The 12,921-nt window shown below is 48.5% G+C and overlaps 7 protein-coding genes across 7 annotated transcripts; 3 read left to right on the plus strand and 4 right to left on the minus strand.

Annotated features, from left to right (window-relative positions):
- Positions 1 to 57: 57 nt before the first annotated feature.
- Positions 58 to 3,138, minus strand: CANTADRAFT_5537 (uncharacterized protein; the record flags this gene model as incomplete). Its single annotated transcript, XM_020210442.1, has 1 exon — positions 58 to 3,138. The coding sequence occupies one exon, from the start codon at positions 3,136 to 3,138 to the stop codon at positions 58 to 60; it is 3,081 nt and encodes a 1,026-aa protein (XP_020064954.1).
- Positions 3,139 to 4,674: 1,536 nt separating this feature from the next.
- CANTADRAFT_89458 (uncharacterized protein) lies at positions 4,675 to 5,049 on the minus strand (the record flags this gene model as incomplete). Its single annotated transcript, XM_020211568.1, has 1 exon — positions 4,675 to 5,049. The coding sequence occupies one exon, from the start codon at positions 5,047 to 5,049 to the stop codon at positions 4,675 to 4,677; it is 375 nt and encodes a 124-aa protein (XP_020064955.1).
- A 785-nt stretch (positions 5,050 to 5,834) lies between these two features.
- Positions 5,835 to 6,578, plus strand: CANTADRAFT_39691 (U1 snRNP complex subunit; the record flags this gene model as incomplete). The annotated part of the gene is made up of 1 exon (XM_020208814.1): positions 5,835 to 6,578. A coding segment is annotated over one exon (744 nt), but the record flags the coding sequence as incomplete, so codon positions are not given.
- Positions 6,579 to 7,178: 600 nt separating this feature from the next.
- CANTADRAFT_21119 (uncharacterized protein) lies at positions 7,179 to 8,330 on the plus strand (the record flags this gene model as incomplete). The annotated part of the gene is made up of 1 exon (XM_020206658.1): positions 7,179 to 8,330. The coding sequence occupies one exon, from the start codon at positions 7,179 to 7,181 to the stop codon at positions 8,328 to 8,330; it is 1,152 nt and encodes a 383-aa protein (XP_020064957.1).
- A 287-nt stretch (positions 8,331 to 8,617) lies between these two features.
- Positions 8,618 to 9,422, minus strand: CANTADRAFT_48903 (uncharacterized protein; the record flags this gene model as incomplete). The annotated part of the gene is made up of 2 exons (XM_020209644.1): positions 8,618 to 9,323; positions 9,373 to 9,422. The coding sequence occupies 2 exons, from the start codon at positions 9,420 to 9,422 to the stop codon at positions 8,618 to 8,620; spliced, it is 756 nt and encodes a 251-aa protein (XP_020064958.1).
- Positions 9,423 to 9,561: 139 nt separating this feature from the next.
- CANTADRAFT_49081 (uncharacterized protein) lies at positions 9,562 to 10,815 on the plus strand (the record flags this gene model as incomplete). Its single annotated transcript, XM_020209664.1, has 1 exon — positions 9,562 to 10,815. The coding sequence occupies one exon, from the start codon at positions 9,562 to 9,564 to the stop codon at positions 10,813 to 10,815; it is 1,254 nt and encodes a 417-aa protein (XP_020064959.1).
- A 483-nt stretch (positions 10,816 to 11,298) lies between these two features.
- ATP4 (F1F0 ATP synthase subunit 4) lies at positions 11,299 to 12,395 on the minus strand (the record flags this gene model as incomplete). The annotated part of the gene is made up of 2 exons (XM_020207494.1): positions 11,299 to 11,967; positions 12,330 to 12,395. Coding segments are annotated over 2 exons (571 nt in total), but the record flags the coding sequence as incomplete, so codon positions are not given.
- Positions 12,396 to 12,921: the final 526 nt, after the last annotated feature.

Below are 12,921 nucleotides of genomic sequence, written 5' to 3' on the forward strand. Positions count from 1 at the left end.
ATATTTTCATTTGGGGTCCAAAAAACCACCAATTCGAATAGAACTAGCAAATCATTTTCATTCGGGGCCGAAACTTCTCTTTATAGGTGAGACGATAGTAAATCCATTCAATTTACCCCCTTTAGGTGGCGCAAACACACTGAGAGGCTCGGAAACCTCCTCGTGGTTGACTCTTCTGCTCAACTTATCATTGATCACCTTCTGATCGTGAAGTTTTGCCTCCAATGCCTTGATCTTTTCGTTGGCAGTTCTGAGCTCGTAGTCATGCTTGGAAGTAATTTGACTGACAACCTCCCTGAGCTCTTCTCTTTGGCTTCTCAAGGTCACAATCGCTTCTTGAGACTCGTCATACGACTCGTCATAGCCTTCATTTACCAAAGAAAGCTGTCTATTAGTGCCATTGGTTGCTTCCACGGCGTTGGCTCTTTTTTCTAATTCTGGAATCACTTCGAACTTCAATTGGGCGTTTTCCTTCAAAAGCTCGTTGTACTTATCCAAAAGATTTCTATCAGATTGTGTGTTTTTTTCCTGTTCGGCCAACCTATCTTCAAGCTGGTTTACAGTATCATTCTTTAACAAGAGCTGTTGGTATAACTCGGTCTTTTCATAATTTAACTTGAGTGGGCTTGGGGATTGTCCATTTTCCAAGAGTAAAGCATGTTCCTCGCTGATGAACCGCAAACGGCGCTCCTTATTCAACTTCTCCTGTAACTCAGCAACCGTTTTCAGTTTCTCAATGACTTCTAGCTCATAATCGGTCTCGCTGGAAGTCAAGTTATTCTGCTTTATTCTTGTTTCCAAACTCAATTCTCTCTTGATAGATGATGCCAATTCTGCAGTGACAAGCTGCAATTCATTCAATAATTCGTTATTGCAGTTGATGATTCCCAATTCTTCTTTAGTGAATGTCAACGATGGCTTGGCAGAGTTAACGGATGCTCCCGATAATCTATTTTGTGAGGTACTCATCTTTTGCAATGCATTCACTGGTTGGGTTTGTTCCTCATCCTCTGGATCAACCAAGCCACTGGATCTCTTTCCAGATTTTGACAATCTCTTGAACAAATTCTTCGACTTTCCAGTCAAAGAAAAATGCCTGGGCTTTTCCTTTTTGCTGCTGCTGGTGGAAAAATCTGTGGAATCATCAGGAGTGCCAACCTCACTAGAACCATTTAAGTCTTCATCGTTAGCATAAGGGGCTTGGAAATTGGAGAGAGTTGATGTATTATCTGTGGAAGGAGTTGAAGTACCCATATTTTCCTTGTATGAGCTCTTTTCCGAAGAAGGGCGAGATGTCTTTTCTGGAACTTCTTCCAAATATTCCGGCTCTGTCTTTTCGGCGCTGACTGCTCTAAAGTTACTAAAGGCAGTATTTGCAACTAACGATTGGATGGAGGCCAGTCTCTTCTTGGCGCTCCACAAATCATTCTTTTCAGGAGAACCTCTTTCTCTGAGGGACGATGAATCATCATCCTCGATGTAGGACTCTTTATTAGGGGATTTACGAGGAGTTACCAAGTTGGGTGCGGTGACAAAGATTTCTTTGCTGGTACCATTAGATGCTGCCGTTGCACCCAAAGTCTTGAACTTATCGCCATAGTTCTCGGTATGTTCGTCGTCCTCGTCATGCATCATGGATTCTCTATTAGTGGTGTCCTTGCGGATGTTGAAGGAGGGAGAGGTATCGTACTCATCGGTAGATGGGATCTCTCTGTGTGGAGATGCTTGTTCCTTGACTTCGTTTGAATTGAACAAATTAATTTTACGCAATCTCATGGAGTTTGTCTTTTGAAGAGTGGATTTTCGGGAAAGTGAAGCCAGATCGTCTTCTCTGTCGAACTCGTACTTGTATATCTCGTCATCATTGGTGGAGATAGCGGGAGGAGGCACTCTTCTGATGCTGGCCTTTGGGTCGAGGCTAGGGGAGGCAGCTATGCTTTCTTCTTCGTCTTCTTCCACCACGTTCATGAGGGAATCATTTGAATTTTGCTGGGTGTATGCGTTAGTATCTGGCTGCGGAGGAGCAGGTGGGTTGTAGTTGTATTGTGGAGCATTTGGTCTTGCGTTGGGGAATTGTTGTACCGGGGGGATCTGGGGGCCTTTTGGATCAAGGCCGGGCTGGGGGGCGTAGAACTGGTTCGGATGGTTTCCGTTGGTTAGCGAGTGGGTTCTGGGGGCACCAGGGGGAAGTTGGGCCTGGGGCACACCTTGAAATTGGCCCTGGGGATGACCCTGGGGATGGCCCTGGGGATGGCCTTGAAATTGGCCCTGTGCAAGCTGCCCTTGTGGACGTCCCTGTGGATGTCCCTGTGGATGTCCTTGGGGGTATCCCTGAGGAAACTGCCCCTGGTACGGTCCCTGTGGATATGGGTTTCCGTTGCTCCTCATCGATGCGGTTCTGGGGCCTCCAGGACCCATAGGGGGACCTCCCGGACCTCCCGGACCTCCCCTGTTGTTCAATGACATCGTACGAGGCCCGTTAGGGTTGGAGTTCAACGACATGGCCCGATATCCCGGAGAGAACGAGCTCAACGACATGGCGCGTGGATCGCCTCCGTACACTGGCTGCGCTGGCTGCATGGGGTTTCCGCCTGTGGCGAGCGACATGGCTCTGGCGCCAGACGCCAACGCCATCTTCTTCTGGTGGTTCATCTGTTTTCTGTACTGGATGTTGTTGAGGTTGCGACCCGTGGACGAGCCTGTGCCACTCAAAGTGGGGATGATGGGGGTGGTGTCCAACGACTTGGCGGCGTTCATGCCGTAGGGGCCTCTGTCGCGGATGTGGGTGATGTCGTCGAAGGACATGTTGGCGGTGGCAAGGTCCTGGATGTCAGCGCCAGTGTCCTCGTCAAAGGCAGCGCCAGCCTTGTTCCGGCGGAAAAACCGGTTCATACCAGACTGGGACGTCAACGAGCCCTTCCTGGACCCTCCTGGCTGGCCCACGGCTGGCAACGGCGTCATGAGGTCGTAGTTAGACTGGTGGTGGCCTGGCGGTAGATGGTGGTGCGGGTTGTTGTGGGAGTTTGGTGGCGCGTAGTGGGGCTGGGGGTTGCCACTCAAGGCGGCGATGTCCTGCTCGCCATTCAAGATCTGCTGCCTGAGCTTGGCCCTGTGGGATGTCGCTACCGCCGCTTCCATGGTTGGTGTGTGGTGAAGGATGAAAGCAAGCGAGTTTTTTGGAGAAGTAGCGAGCATCGCGCGATGCAGGGGCGGAGCCCATGGGGAGGCTAGGGAGAGACAGGGAGAGGCTAGAGCGAGGCTAGGGAGGCTACAGGGAGAGATGGGGCGATGGGCGGGGTTGACGAGGCAGCGTACTATTGACGGTGGTGTTGGTGGTGGTAGAGATGGTGGAGGAGGAACTTGTGCTACAACTACCAGTGGTGAGTTCCCCCAACGCGTCCGTTCTAGATCCAGACTGACAGAACGGTTATGGGCGTGGACGCTTCCATCCACGGATTCCACCAGGATGTGCAAGCATAATACCCGCCGCAAGCTGGCATTACCAGCGATGAGTTTCACGTGGCGCGTGTATTTGGCATGAGTTTCACGTGGTGTATATTTGGCATACATGGAAGCTGGTGCAGCTGACGGCACCGGATACTCCGATCCGGTGAAGGGAGAGGGAAGGGTTGTGTCAGCCAAGCGATTGGTGTCAATGTGTCAGACAGAAACCATACGTCCGCCAAGGGCAGTATGCATCCGTGACGCGGTGCAGCAGTGGCTTGGATGGGACGGGTGTGTTCTGGCACTTGTGTTCCGGCACCGAGCTGACGAGCGGCTGTTGGTGGCGTGACCAGGCTAAGAATAGGTCGGGGCTGGATAGCCTCGGGAAGCCGTCAGGCAGGGGAGACTCAGCACCCTGGATATCCTCGCTGCCCTGCCAGCCAATCTGCTTCTGCTTCACTGTAGTGCAGCCAGGCTGCAAAAGCGCCTGACCAGCCGCAGAGCTGTATTCGGCTCGTCTCCGAGGCTACTCGCTGGAACGACTTCAGTGCCACTGGTGGCCTTTCTCACCTCTGGCTTGGTTAACCAGCTGAGTGTCCGTATTTGTAAGTGTTTTGAGAATCCAATTTGTGAGTATTCAGTTGACCTTGAAAGAGCAGCCTGACAAGCCTTGATGGATTACGGCAGGCTGCCATGGCCTTACCAATTCTTAGATCACGGTGTCGAACTGCATTGGACAGTCCAAACTGGAAAGTAGCCAAAGAGATTTGACTGGTGGCTCGAGGCACCTTCGTTTTCAACGATTAAGCCCATTTGGTGGGTCTGTTTGAATTCACCACAGAAGTGCCCCACCTATTGCTTTCCTGATGTCTCACCACCTAAACCAAAGTAGGGATCGTAGGGATACCGAAGTTATCCAGGTGGCCTTGCAGAATATCAAGGTCTAGCTAGTACAGCAGCGGTGGTCGTACCACCAGCCCCTTGATTACTCTTTGCGTTTGTGTCAAACGCTTTCAAACCCGCTTTGCCCACAACGGCCAAGCCATCGAGCTGATTCTCCATTTTCTCCTTTCAAATTCCCGACTGTCCTATTCAAATCATTGGGTGCGAAATTGGCCTATTCAATTACGCACGAAATATCACCAACTGACACTCGAATTAATTATTGTATTGCCATTGTTAATGAACCGTTCACCGTCTCGCTTGTCCCAGATCCCCGAGCCCCAGACTTCACCTCTGATGGTGCACGACCACTCCGATGATTCTGTACCGTTTGCGGAAGAACGCCACCCAATTGTCCACCGCCTGGTTCTGTTTGTCGTCGAAATCGTCTGTATTCCAGGTATTCTCGTCGGTTTCAGCCAACACCAACCGATTGAGCCCCAACAACCGTGACACATCCTTGCCCACCAACTTGTGGTATCCCTTACCGGGTCCGTAGCTGTTGGCGTTTGCAGTTACGTCGTAGATATAGCCTCTGATGGCCACATAGATGTGGGGGTCTTTGATGCCGTCGTAGTCGGCGAGCTGGGAACGGGTGTAGATGGGAAGGGTGTGGATGTCCACGTCTTGGTTGTAAACCTCTGCCTCAGTGAGCTCAGACATGGTTGTGGATTCAATTGGAGTAGTTTGTTTGGTGTTCCGAAGGATAAGTGGATTCAATTGGTCGTTCAGCAGTGCTAGCAATGAAGTGCAAGGCTGATGATTAGTACTGGTCCTTCAGTAGTTCAACTAGTCGAGCAGTGAGGTTGTTAGTTAGTTCTAGAGGAGATAGTTCCTGTGTTTGATGATTGGGTGCTTTGTCCAGTAACTGTAAACTAGTTCTGATTGCAACTGTAGACTGTTGATTATACAGAAGATTGGATTCAGTAATATCTTGTTTGCTGGTTCGCAGTTTGATTCCACTGAACGGTTCGCAGGATTTAGCAGTTTAGAGATCAGCTGGTGCCTTGTAGACTATTGGACGGTCAACTACTGCTGTGAAACGCTCTTTTGGTCCTGATCCTACTACGCTGGAAGAAAGATCCGTGCTCTGGCGATCCGTCATGCTGCCCAGGCGACCGGATTTCGCGGACACCAGGGGACTCCGATATCTCCGAAATCCACAATTGCCGTTGGTGAAGCCACCGTTGGTCGCCCCCTCTGGCCCCAGCTGGAACTGCCGTGGTCAGCCCCGCCAGGGGCTGATTGTCAACGGTGTGGAGCTCCGACTCCAACAGGGTCGTGCGCGCACCAGATTATACTCATATGAACTCCAGCCATCTGATGCCAAACTTCCTCCTCCACTCCCGATCCACCGTATCGGCATGGTAAGTGACTCGCTAGCACAACAACGACGCCGTCCTCCGAACCGTCGCCTGAACCCCATCCACACATACTAACCCCAGACTGACAATACAAAGTACCCTCCCAATATCCAGAAGCTCTTCGCTCCCAGACCTCCTCTTCCCTACATCGAGTCCACCGACTATGCCAGCGAAACTCGCCGTACCAGCACAGTAACTCCCATCTCCTCCGTCAAGGACAGCATCAAGGCGTACCTCCAGCAATTGCCCCAGATCGAGCAGGAACACCCTCAACCAGCCCCCAGTGAGCAGCAGACAAAGCTCAAGCTCAGCCAGGAGCGCAAAAAGCAGCTCCAGCAGTCATTCGCCAGGCAGGTCCGCGAATGGAATGACCCTGAGCTCTTGCAGAAGAACGAGAAGGAGTTCATGAAGGACCCCTACCGCACGGTGTTCCTCTCGCGGCTCGACTACCAACTCACCGAGCTCGAGCTCTCCAAGCACTTCAGCAAGTACGGCGTCATCGAGTCGGTACGAGTTATCCGCGATCGCGACGGCAAGTCCCGTGGCTATGCGTTCTTGGTGTACGAGAAGGACCACGACGCAGCTGCATGTGTCAACGAGTTGGCCAGAACAGGATTGAAATTGCCTGTAGGCGACAAAACACCCACCAGGTCGATCTTGGTGGATATAGAGAGAGGAAGAATCATACGAAGCTGGAAGCCTCGCAGGTTAGGCGGCGGTTTGGGGGGAAGACACTACACTAAGCCCGATGCCAGGGGCTCCAATACTGCCTCTGCAGCGGCCAGTGGCAGAAGAATTCACATCGCGAACAACCCGCAGTTTCCTACCCCCTCCTTCAGACCACCCCCAAAGCCCCAGGGCTTTGGATATCCAGACTTGCTTCCAACACCGGCTTCGGAAGAGAAGTCTGTGCGGGACAAGTACGCAAAATATTCATCGACCTCCACCTACGAGAGTGCTGCCAGCCGCCGCACAGACGGAGGCAGATCCATTCGTAACATCCGAGGCAACTAATAGACAGATGTCGCGTCCAAGCTATACCAGCGAATCCATCATCATCCCGTGGAAAATTGCCATAAAAATTAATTCTCGCTCTTAATTACTGAGAAACCTCCTCCATTCATCTCTCAGTTTGCTGGAGTCAAAAGACTAGTTATTGTGGAGATTGATAGCTTCGTTCAGCACTCATCTGAAAAATTTATCAGTGTAATATTAAACCAGCAAGAGGTCTCAAAACCACCTCGTGGCCTCCAGATGCCGGAAGCGAGCGATCCACCCACCTACCATGCATCCAGGGCAATCTTGAAGCAATCTGCCTCCGCCGGCCCTCCCTTCACTTGCCACATTAGTTCCTGTATATAACCCGTAATTCATATCGTCCGAACAAACTTACCAGTACCTTTCAGGACCATTTCCTTCCTCATCCAGATGTCTGAAGAAACCTCCAAGAGAAAGTTGGACGACGAAGAGCACACAGCCAAGAGGCAAAAGTCTGACGAAATAGGCGTGAATGGCGCTGCCAGTTTGCAGGAGCTCAGAAGCTCAATTCTTGCAGAAGTTCACTCCCTTTATGAAGCCAGAATAACGAGTTTGGAGAGCAAGGTGGCGGAATTGCTGGGGAATAAATCGCCAGCGTCCATTGTGAAAACATTTGAAGACAAGCCTCGTGATTTGCTGGTCTCGGAGGGCCCAAAACTGGGTTCTTCTGCTCCTAAATTGACAGCCTCCAAACAGCCAGAGCAGAGCAAGCCCAAGGCTACTTTCGGAGCCAGTCTGTTCTCCATCAGCGCCAGTGTGGCCACGCCTACCAACTCGTTCAACTCGACCACAAAAGCCACAGAAACACCCACCGCTCCCAACTCCTCGAAAAGCTCACCACAACCAGTTTTTGGGGCAACTACTTCCTTTGGAAAAAGCCTCCAAGAAAACTTGAAAAACCGCAAGAATGTGTTCGATTCGATACCTTCACAATATGAACAGCCCACGCCTGCACAACCAAGCAGTTCCTTTGGCGCCAACTCCAAGTTTGGCAACGCCTTCCAAGAATCGTTGAAGAAGAAGTCATTTCTCGACGAACAAACTCCAGACAGCCAGGAAGGCGAAGAAAAAGGGTCCACCCCACAGCAATTCAAGCAGGTAGAGCTCGAGAAGATCCAAAATATCCAAACCGGTGAGGAAGACGAAGAGTCCAAGTTCAATGCCACCGCCAAATTGTTCGAGCTCGACTTGTCCAAGATCTCCGAAGGATGGAAGGAAAGAGGCTTGGGCCCCGTTCACCTCAACCAGTCCACCAAGAATAAGAACGATTGCAGAATAGTAATGAGATCAAACGGTCTCTTGAGGGTGATTTTGAACTACAAAATCACACCAGAATCCAAGTTGCTCAAGGGATTGGAGGCCAGTTTGACACCAGGCAAGTTCGTGAGGTTGAACTCCGCCAATGCGCAAGGGCTTCCCATCCAGTACTTGCTCAAATTTGGTTCAGAGGCAACTAGAAACCAGTTCTACGATGCTACTGAGGAGATCAAAAAAGAGATTGGCGAAGACAAGCAAGTGACAGGCGGAGCACAATGGCTCTGAGATCATATGAGCCGTACCATTATCATCAAGTGCACTTCCCGCCAAGGGCCCAAGAGCCACAAGAGGCATTGCAGAGTGGTAGCCTAACTACAGGATTCATTGCCTACAATAGTGTACTCTACTCATCATTAATTAGTTCTAATATACTTTCATACGTGAAACCTTGTAGTAAAGTAAATTCGAGACGTTGTACATTATTAGTTTCTGTACTTATTCATGTGGGTGTATGGTAGTAAGGATCATTCTAGTTTAGAGTATATTGAAGTAGGTTCATAAGACATTATCCACTAGTTCTTGATAAATGCGATACTGCAAATGGTCGACCCCTTGGCCCCTCCAAATTGGAAACTAGGATAGTTGATCTTTCCCCACACACTTAACGAGTTGGACTTGTTGGAGGTGATAATTTGGATCAACTCTTCTTCTGTGAAATTGCATGACGTTATCAATAAGATGGAGTTGGAATGCATCAATTGCGACACCTGGTCAGCGTAAGCATCCATACCAATTTTTCCCTCGAAATCTGGCAAAGGGTCCTGGTTCAATGCTATAGCATCGAGGGTACCCTTGTCCAACAAGATGTCAAACTGTTGTTTGTGGTCGAGTAAAAATGTGTTGTTGTGCTTGGCCAATAAGTCCACCTGGTCGAAGGAAAACGAGGATTCGGGATACTTTTTAGCAGCAATTTCCCGAGAAAACTCCACTGAGTCAGGCGAGTAATCCACCCCCGTGAAGCCAAACTTCAATTCCCTCTGTCCCTCGTATTCCTCTTCGAGATCCTCGTGCAATTGGAACAATAAGTGTCCATTTCCCGTTCCTAAGTCCAAGAACTTGATTTCTTCGTGGGTGAAAGGGAACTCATCCTCGTTGAGCTTGTCCAAGATAAACTGGATCATTTTGTTCTCGGCATCCGAGTCGTCGAACCAGCATTCGCCGGTGTCTTCTTCATTTTCTTGGAAATTGTTGATTTCTCTCTTGTAAAACTCGTTCCAGCTGGATGTTAGTGGAGTCCTGGGAATTAGAGATTAATGCGACTACTTACTACTCCTGAGTCCCCAACTTTGAGGAGTTCAACCTTATTTCTTCCGTCATGGTGGTGGAAGCTGGCATCTCAGTGAAAGATCTGAAAAAGATACCTGAACACGTGATGAGAGGCACATGACCCCAGATCATCTGACGCTATACGCATCCTCATCTTCAACATCTCCAGACGCGTACTCAATCCCACAACATGGACCCCGAAGAAATTAAGGTAGACGACGTGGTTGTCGAAGAGTCTTCTTCTGAACTGCCCATAAATTCCGAGGCGGAAAAGAACTACCGCATATGGAAGAAAAATGCCCCTTTTCTATACGACTACCTTTCCACCCACACGCTTCTCTGGCCATCATTATCGGTACAGTTCTTTCCAGATTTGACCACAAACTCAGGGTCAGGCGAGCAGACAGTGCTGCAACGGCTTTTGCTCGGGACATTCACCTTGGGCCAGGCAATTGATAGCATTTCCATAGTCCAGCTTTCACATTACTTAAACCTCAACAAAAACCTACAGATAAACAGGCTCGATTTCAACCAGGAGAAAGAAGAGTTTGAACTCTCTGTTCCCTCCATCAATAAGATCAATGTACTTCAGAAAATCAGCCATTTTGGAGACGTCAACAAAGTACAATACATGCCTCAAAAACCCAACGTGTTGGCGAGTGCCAATAATGTTGGTGATTTAGTGATTTACGAAAGAACCAAGCACTCCAACTTCAAAAACGACTTGGCTCCTCTGAGCGTAGCAAACAAGGTGCAAATGACTCTACGGGGCCAAAGTTCGGACACCAACAATGAGATATTCGCAATCGACTGGAACAAACAGAGAGAAGGGGTGCTAGTATCCGGAAATATGAACGGTGATCTTAACGTGTTCGACATTAAGAAATATTCGAGCGCATCGGACGTTTTAGACCAGCACCAACATATCGCAAATGGCAGTGGAGTTAATGACATAGAGTGGTTTTCGAACCACGATTCACTCTTTGCTGTGGCAGACGAAACGGGGTCAGTCAGAATATACGACACCAGATCAGCAACCTCGCTAGTAGCAAAGGTACAGGCGTCAGAAAGTGGCATTAACGGAATCTCCATAAATAAACAGAACCCAACGTGTTTCAGCACCGGAGACAGCAGAGGCTCCATAGTAATCTGGGATATACGATACAAAGAGCTGCCCTATAGCACCATCAACAAGCATAAGGACTCCATCACTCAGGTGAAATGGCACCCCAGGTTGTCCAATATTGTTGCATCCAGTTCCAGCGACACCACTGTGCAAATATTCGATGTGAACAAACACGAACAGGACGAAGGTTTATTGTTCGTGCATGCTGGTCATATGTTGGGGGTCAATGATTTCGACTGGTCGTTCCATGACGACTGGTTGTTGAGCAGTGTTGCAGATGACAATTCGCTACATGTGTGGAAGCCCACTTTGAGATGATGCGTATGCCATGAGTGGGTCTCCGGTAGCTAACACTCATAGGCGATCATCATCCGCCAGACTAATATCATACTTCAGCCTTTTGTGTGGTCCTTTTGTCTGGTCCTTATTCTTCCTAGCAAATGTACTAGATATTGAGCCTTCTTATTTAGTCCAAGTGCTTGAATAATAATCCACAAAGGGTTCAATAATGTACTAATGTATTGTAGGTAGTTTGTCAGGTGTTAGAGTAATAATTGTAAGTTCACTATAATGATTTTTAGAGTATTAAATACAAGTACACCCTAGGAGATGTCTCTTAGCAAAAGCAGGAATTCACTAAATACCAAGTGTTATTTTAGGAGAACCAAAAGCGTCTGATGGAGTTCATGCAGATTCTTGTGAACTACAAATGGTGCCTTTATTCTTGCCTGTCATCCACTAACTAGAAGTTGTCTGGGCCTACATCTACTGTGCAAGTGAAACCTCGCCCGCTATTTAAATGCGTCTTTATTCTAGATCATAAATACCTAATTTTATCCTTAGTTCTTAGCGAACAACTTTTCAACGTCAGCGACGGCTTCAGCCAAAACTCTTTCTTGGAACTTAGGAGTTTCGATCTCCTTGTTAACCTTTTCTAACACGGACTTAACCAATTGTTCTTGTTCCAATTGTCTTTGTGCTTGTTCGAATCTGACCCAGGAGTCCAAGGTGGCCTTGGCTTCGGTAGCAACAGCAATCTTTTGCTTCAATTCGAAGGATTCAGCTTCCAATTGAGCGGTTTCCTTGGAGACAGCGAACAATTGCTTGGTGGTGGCGACGACATCCTTTAATTGGGAGACAGAGTCGATTCTGTCCTTGACAGCAGAGACGTGCTTGTTTCTGGATTCGTTCAATAAGTCGTTGACCTTCTTGATTTCACCGTCAGCCCATTCGGTGTATAATGGGGCAACGAACTTGGCAACCAAGGCAGAGAAGGTGGCGAAGGTGACAACCAAGATGGTTTCATCGTGGATGATGAGCAATTCGTTGGAGATACCGTAGATGGCGGCAGCGGCACTGGTGGCCAAGATACCGGTCTTGGAGATCAAGTTGTTACCTGGCAAGGCTTCGATGATGGAGTTGGCCTTTTCCTTTGGCTCAACTGGGGTAGAGAGGTAACGAAGACCGATTCTAGAAGGTTAGTACAAGAGCTGGGTTAACGAGTCAAACAGAACAGCATGTATGGATGGTGCTGGAAAGTTGTGTATGGATATTATGGGTGCGTGTACTTTATTTGGTGATTGTTCACTCTACTTGATTCATTTTCATGATTGTCACTCGCTTGGATGTGGGACTTTGGTGGTGTTTTGTTGGACATTTTGACAGTAAATGGCCACCAGGAATGGGAGAAAACGCTGGGAAGGCACACACGGGCGTGGTGCCGCATGTTGTGGACGGATGGTTGGTAGGATCTGATTGGTGTTGAACTCTTTTGATGTTTTCCAGTGGGGGATCCTGTTTAACTCGGTCAATGGCAACGGGTCAATACATACGGAGCTGGACGCATGGCCATACCAACGGCTGGGCGGACGGCCTTGAACGCAATTCTGTTAATCATGGACATTGTTAATATAAACCTGATCAAACGGTAATGGTTGGTAAATTCTTCAGTCAATTTTTTGTTAGTGAGCGAGGGCCGGAGCAAAAACGGATGTGATTGGAGGAGAGATGACTTCCGTATTGGGAAGTGGGTGCGCGGATGCGCGAGGTAGTGTTCGCGGTATAGGTTAAGGAGGATAAGGGTCAGTAGAATGGTTCTAGCGGGTTGTTGGAGTTCTGGTAGGTGCTTGGTAGAGTACTGGGAACATGCTATCGCTTACAACAACACAGAAAATGCTGGTTCTCATAGTTCAATAGGTCTAGTACATAATATTGCCAGAACTGATAGTTAGATCAATAGTTATAATACACAAAATTGGTGGAGTTCAATAGTAAAAACATACAAATTGCTGGCACTGATAGTTTATTCAATACAATACACAATATTGCTGGGAATGATATCTGATTCAAAAATTACAATACACCAACTGCTGCCTGATGATCTGATTTTAGTTACAATCCACCAATTGCTGGAGTTGACTTTCA

Source organism: Suhomyces tanzawaensis, assembly GCF_001661415.1.
Source record: "Suhomyces tanzawaensis NRRL Y-17324 unplaced genomic scaffold CANTAscaffold_3, whole genome shotgun sequence".
Taxonomy (NCBI): Eukaryota; Fungi; Ascomycota; class Pichiomycetes; order Serinales; family Debaryomycetaceae; genus Suhomyces; species Suhomyces tanzawaensis.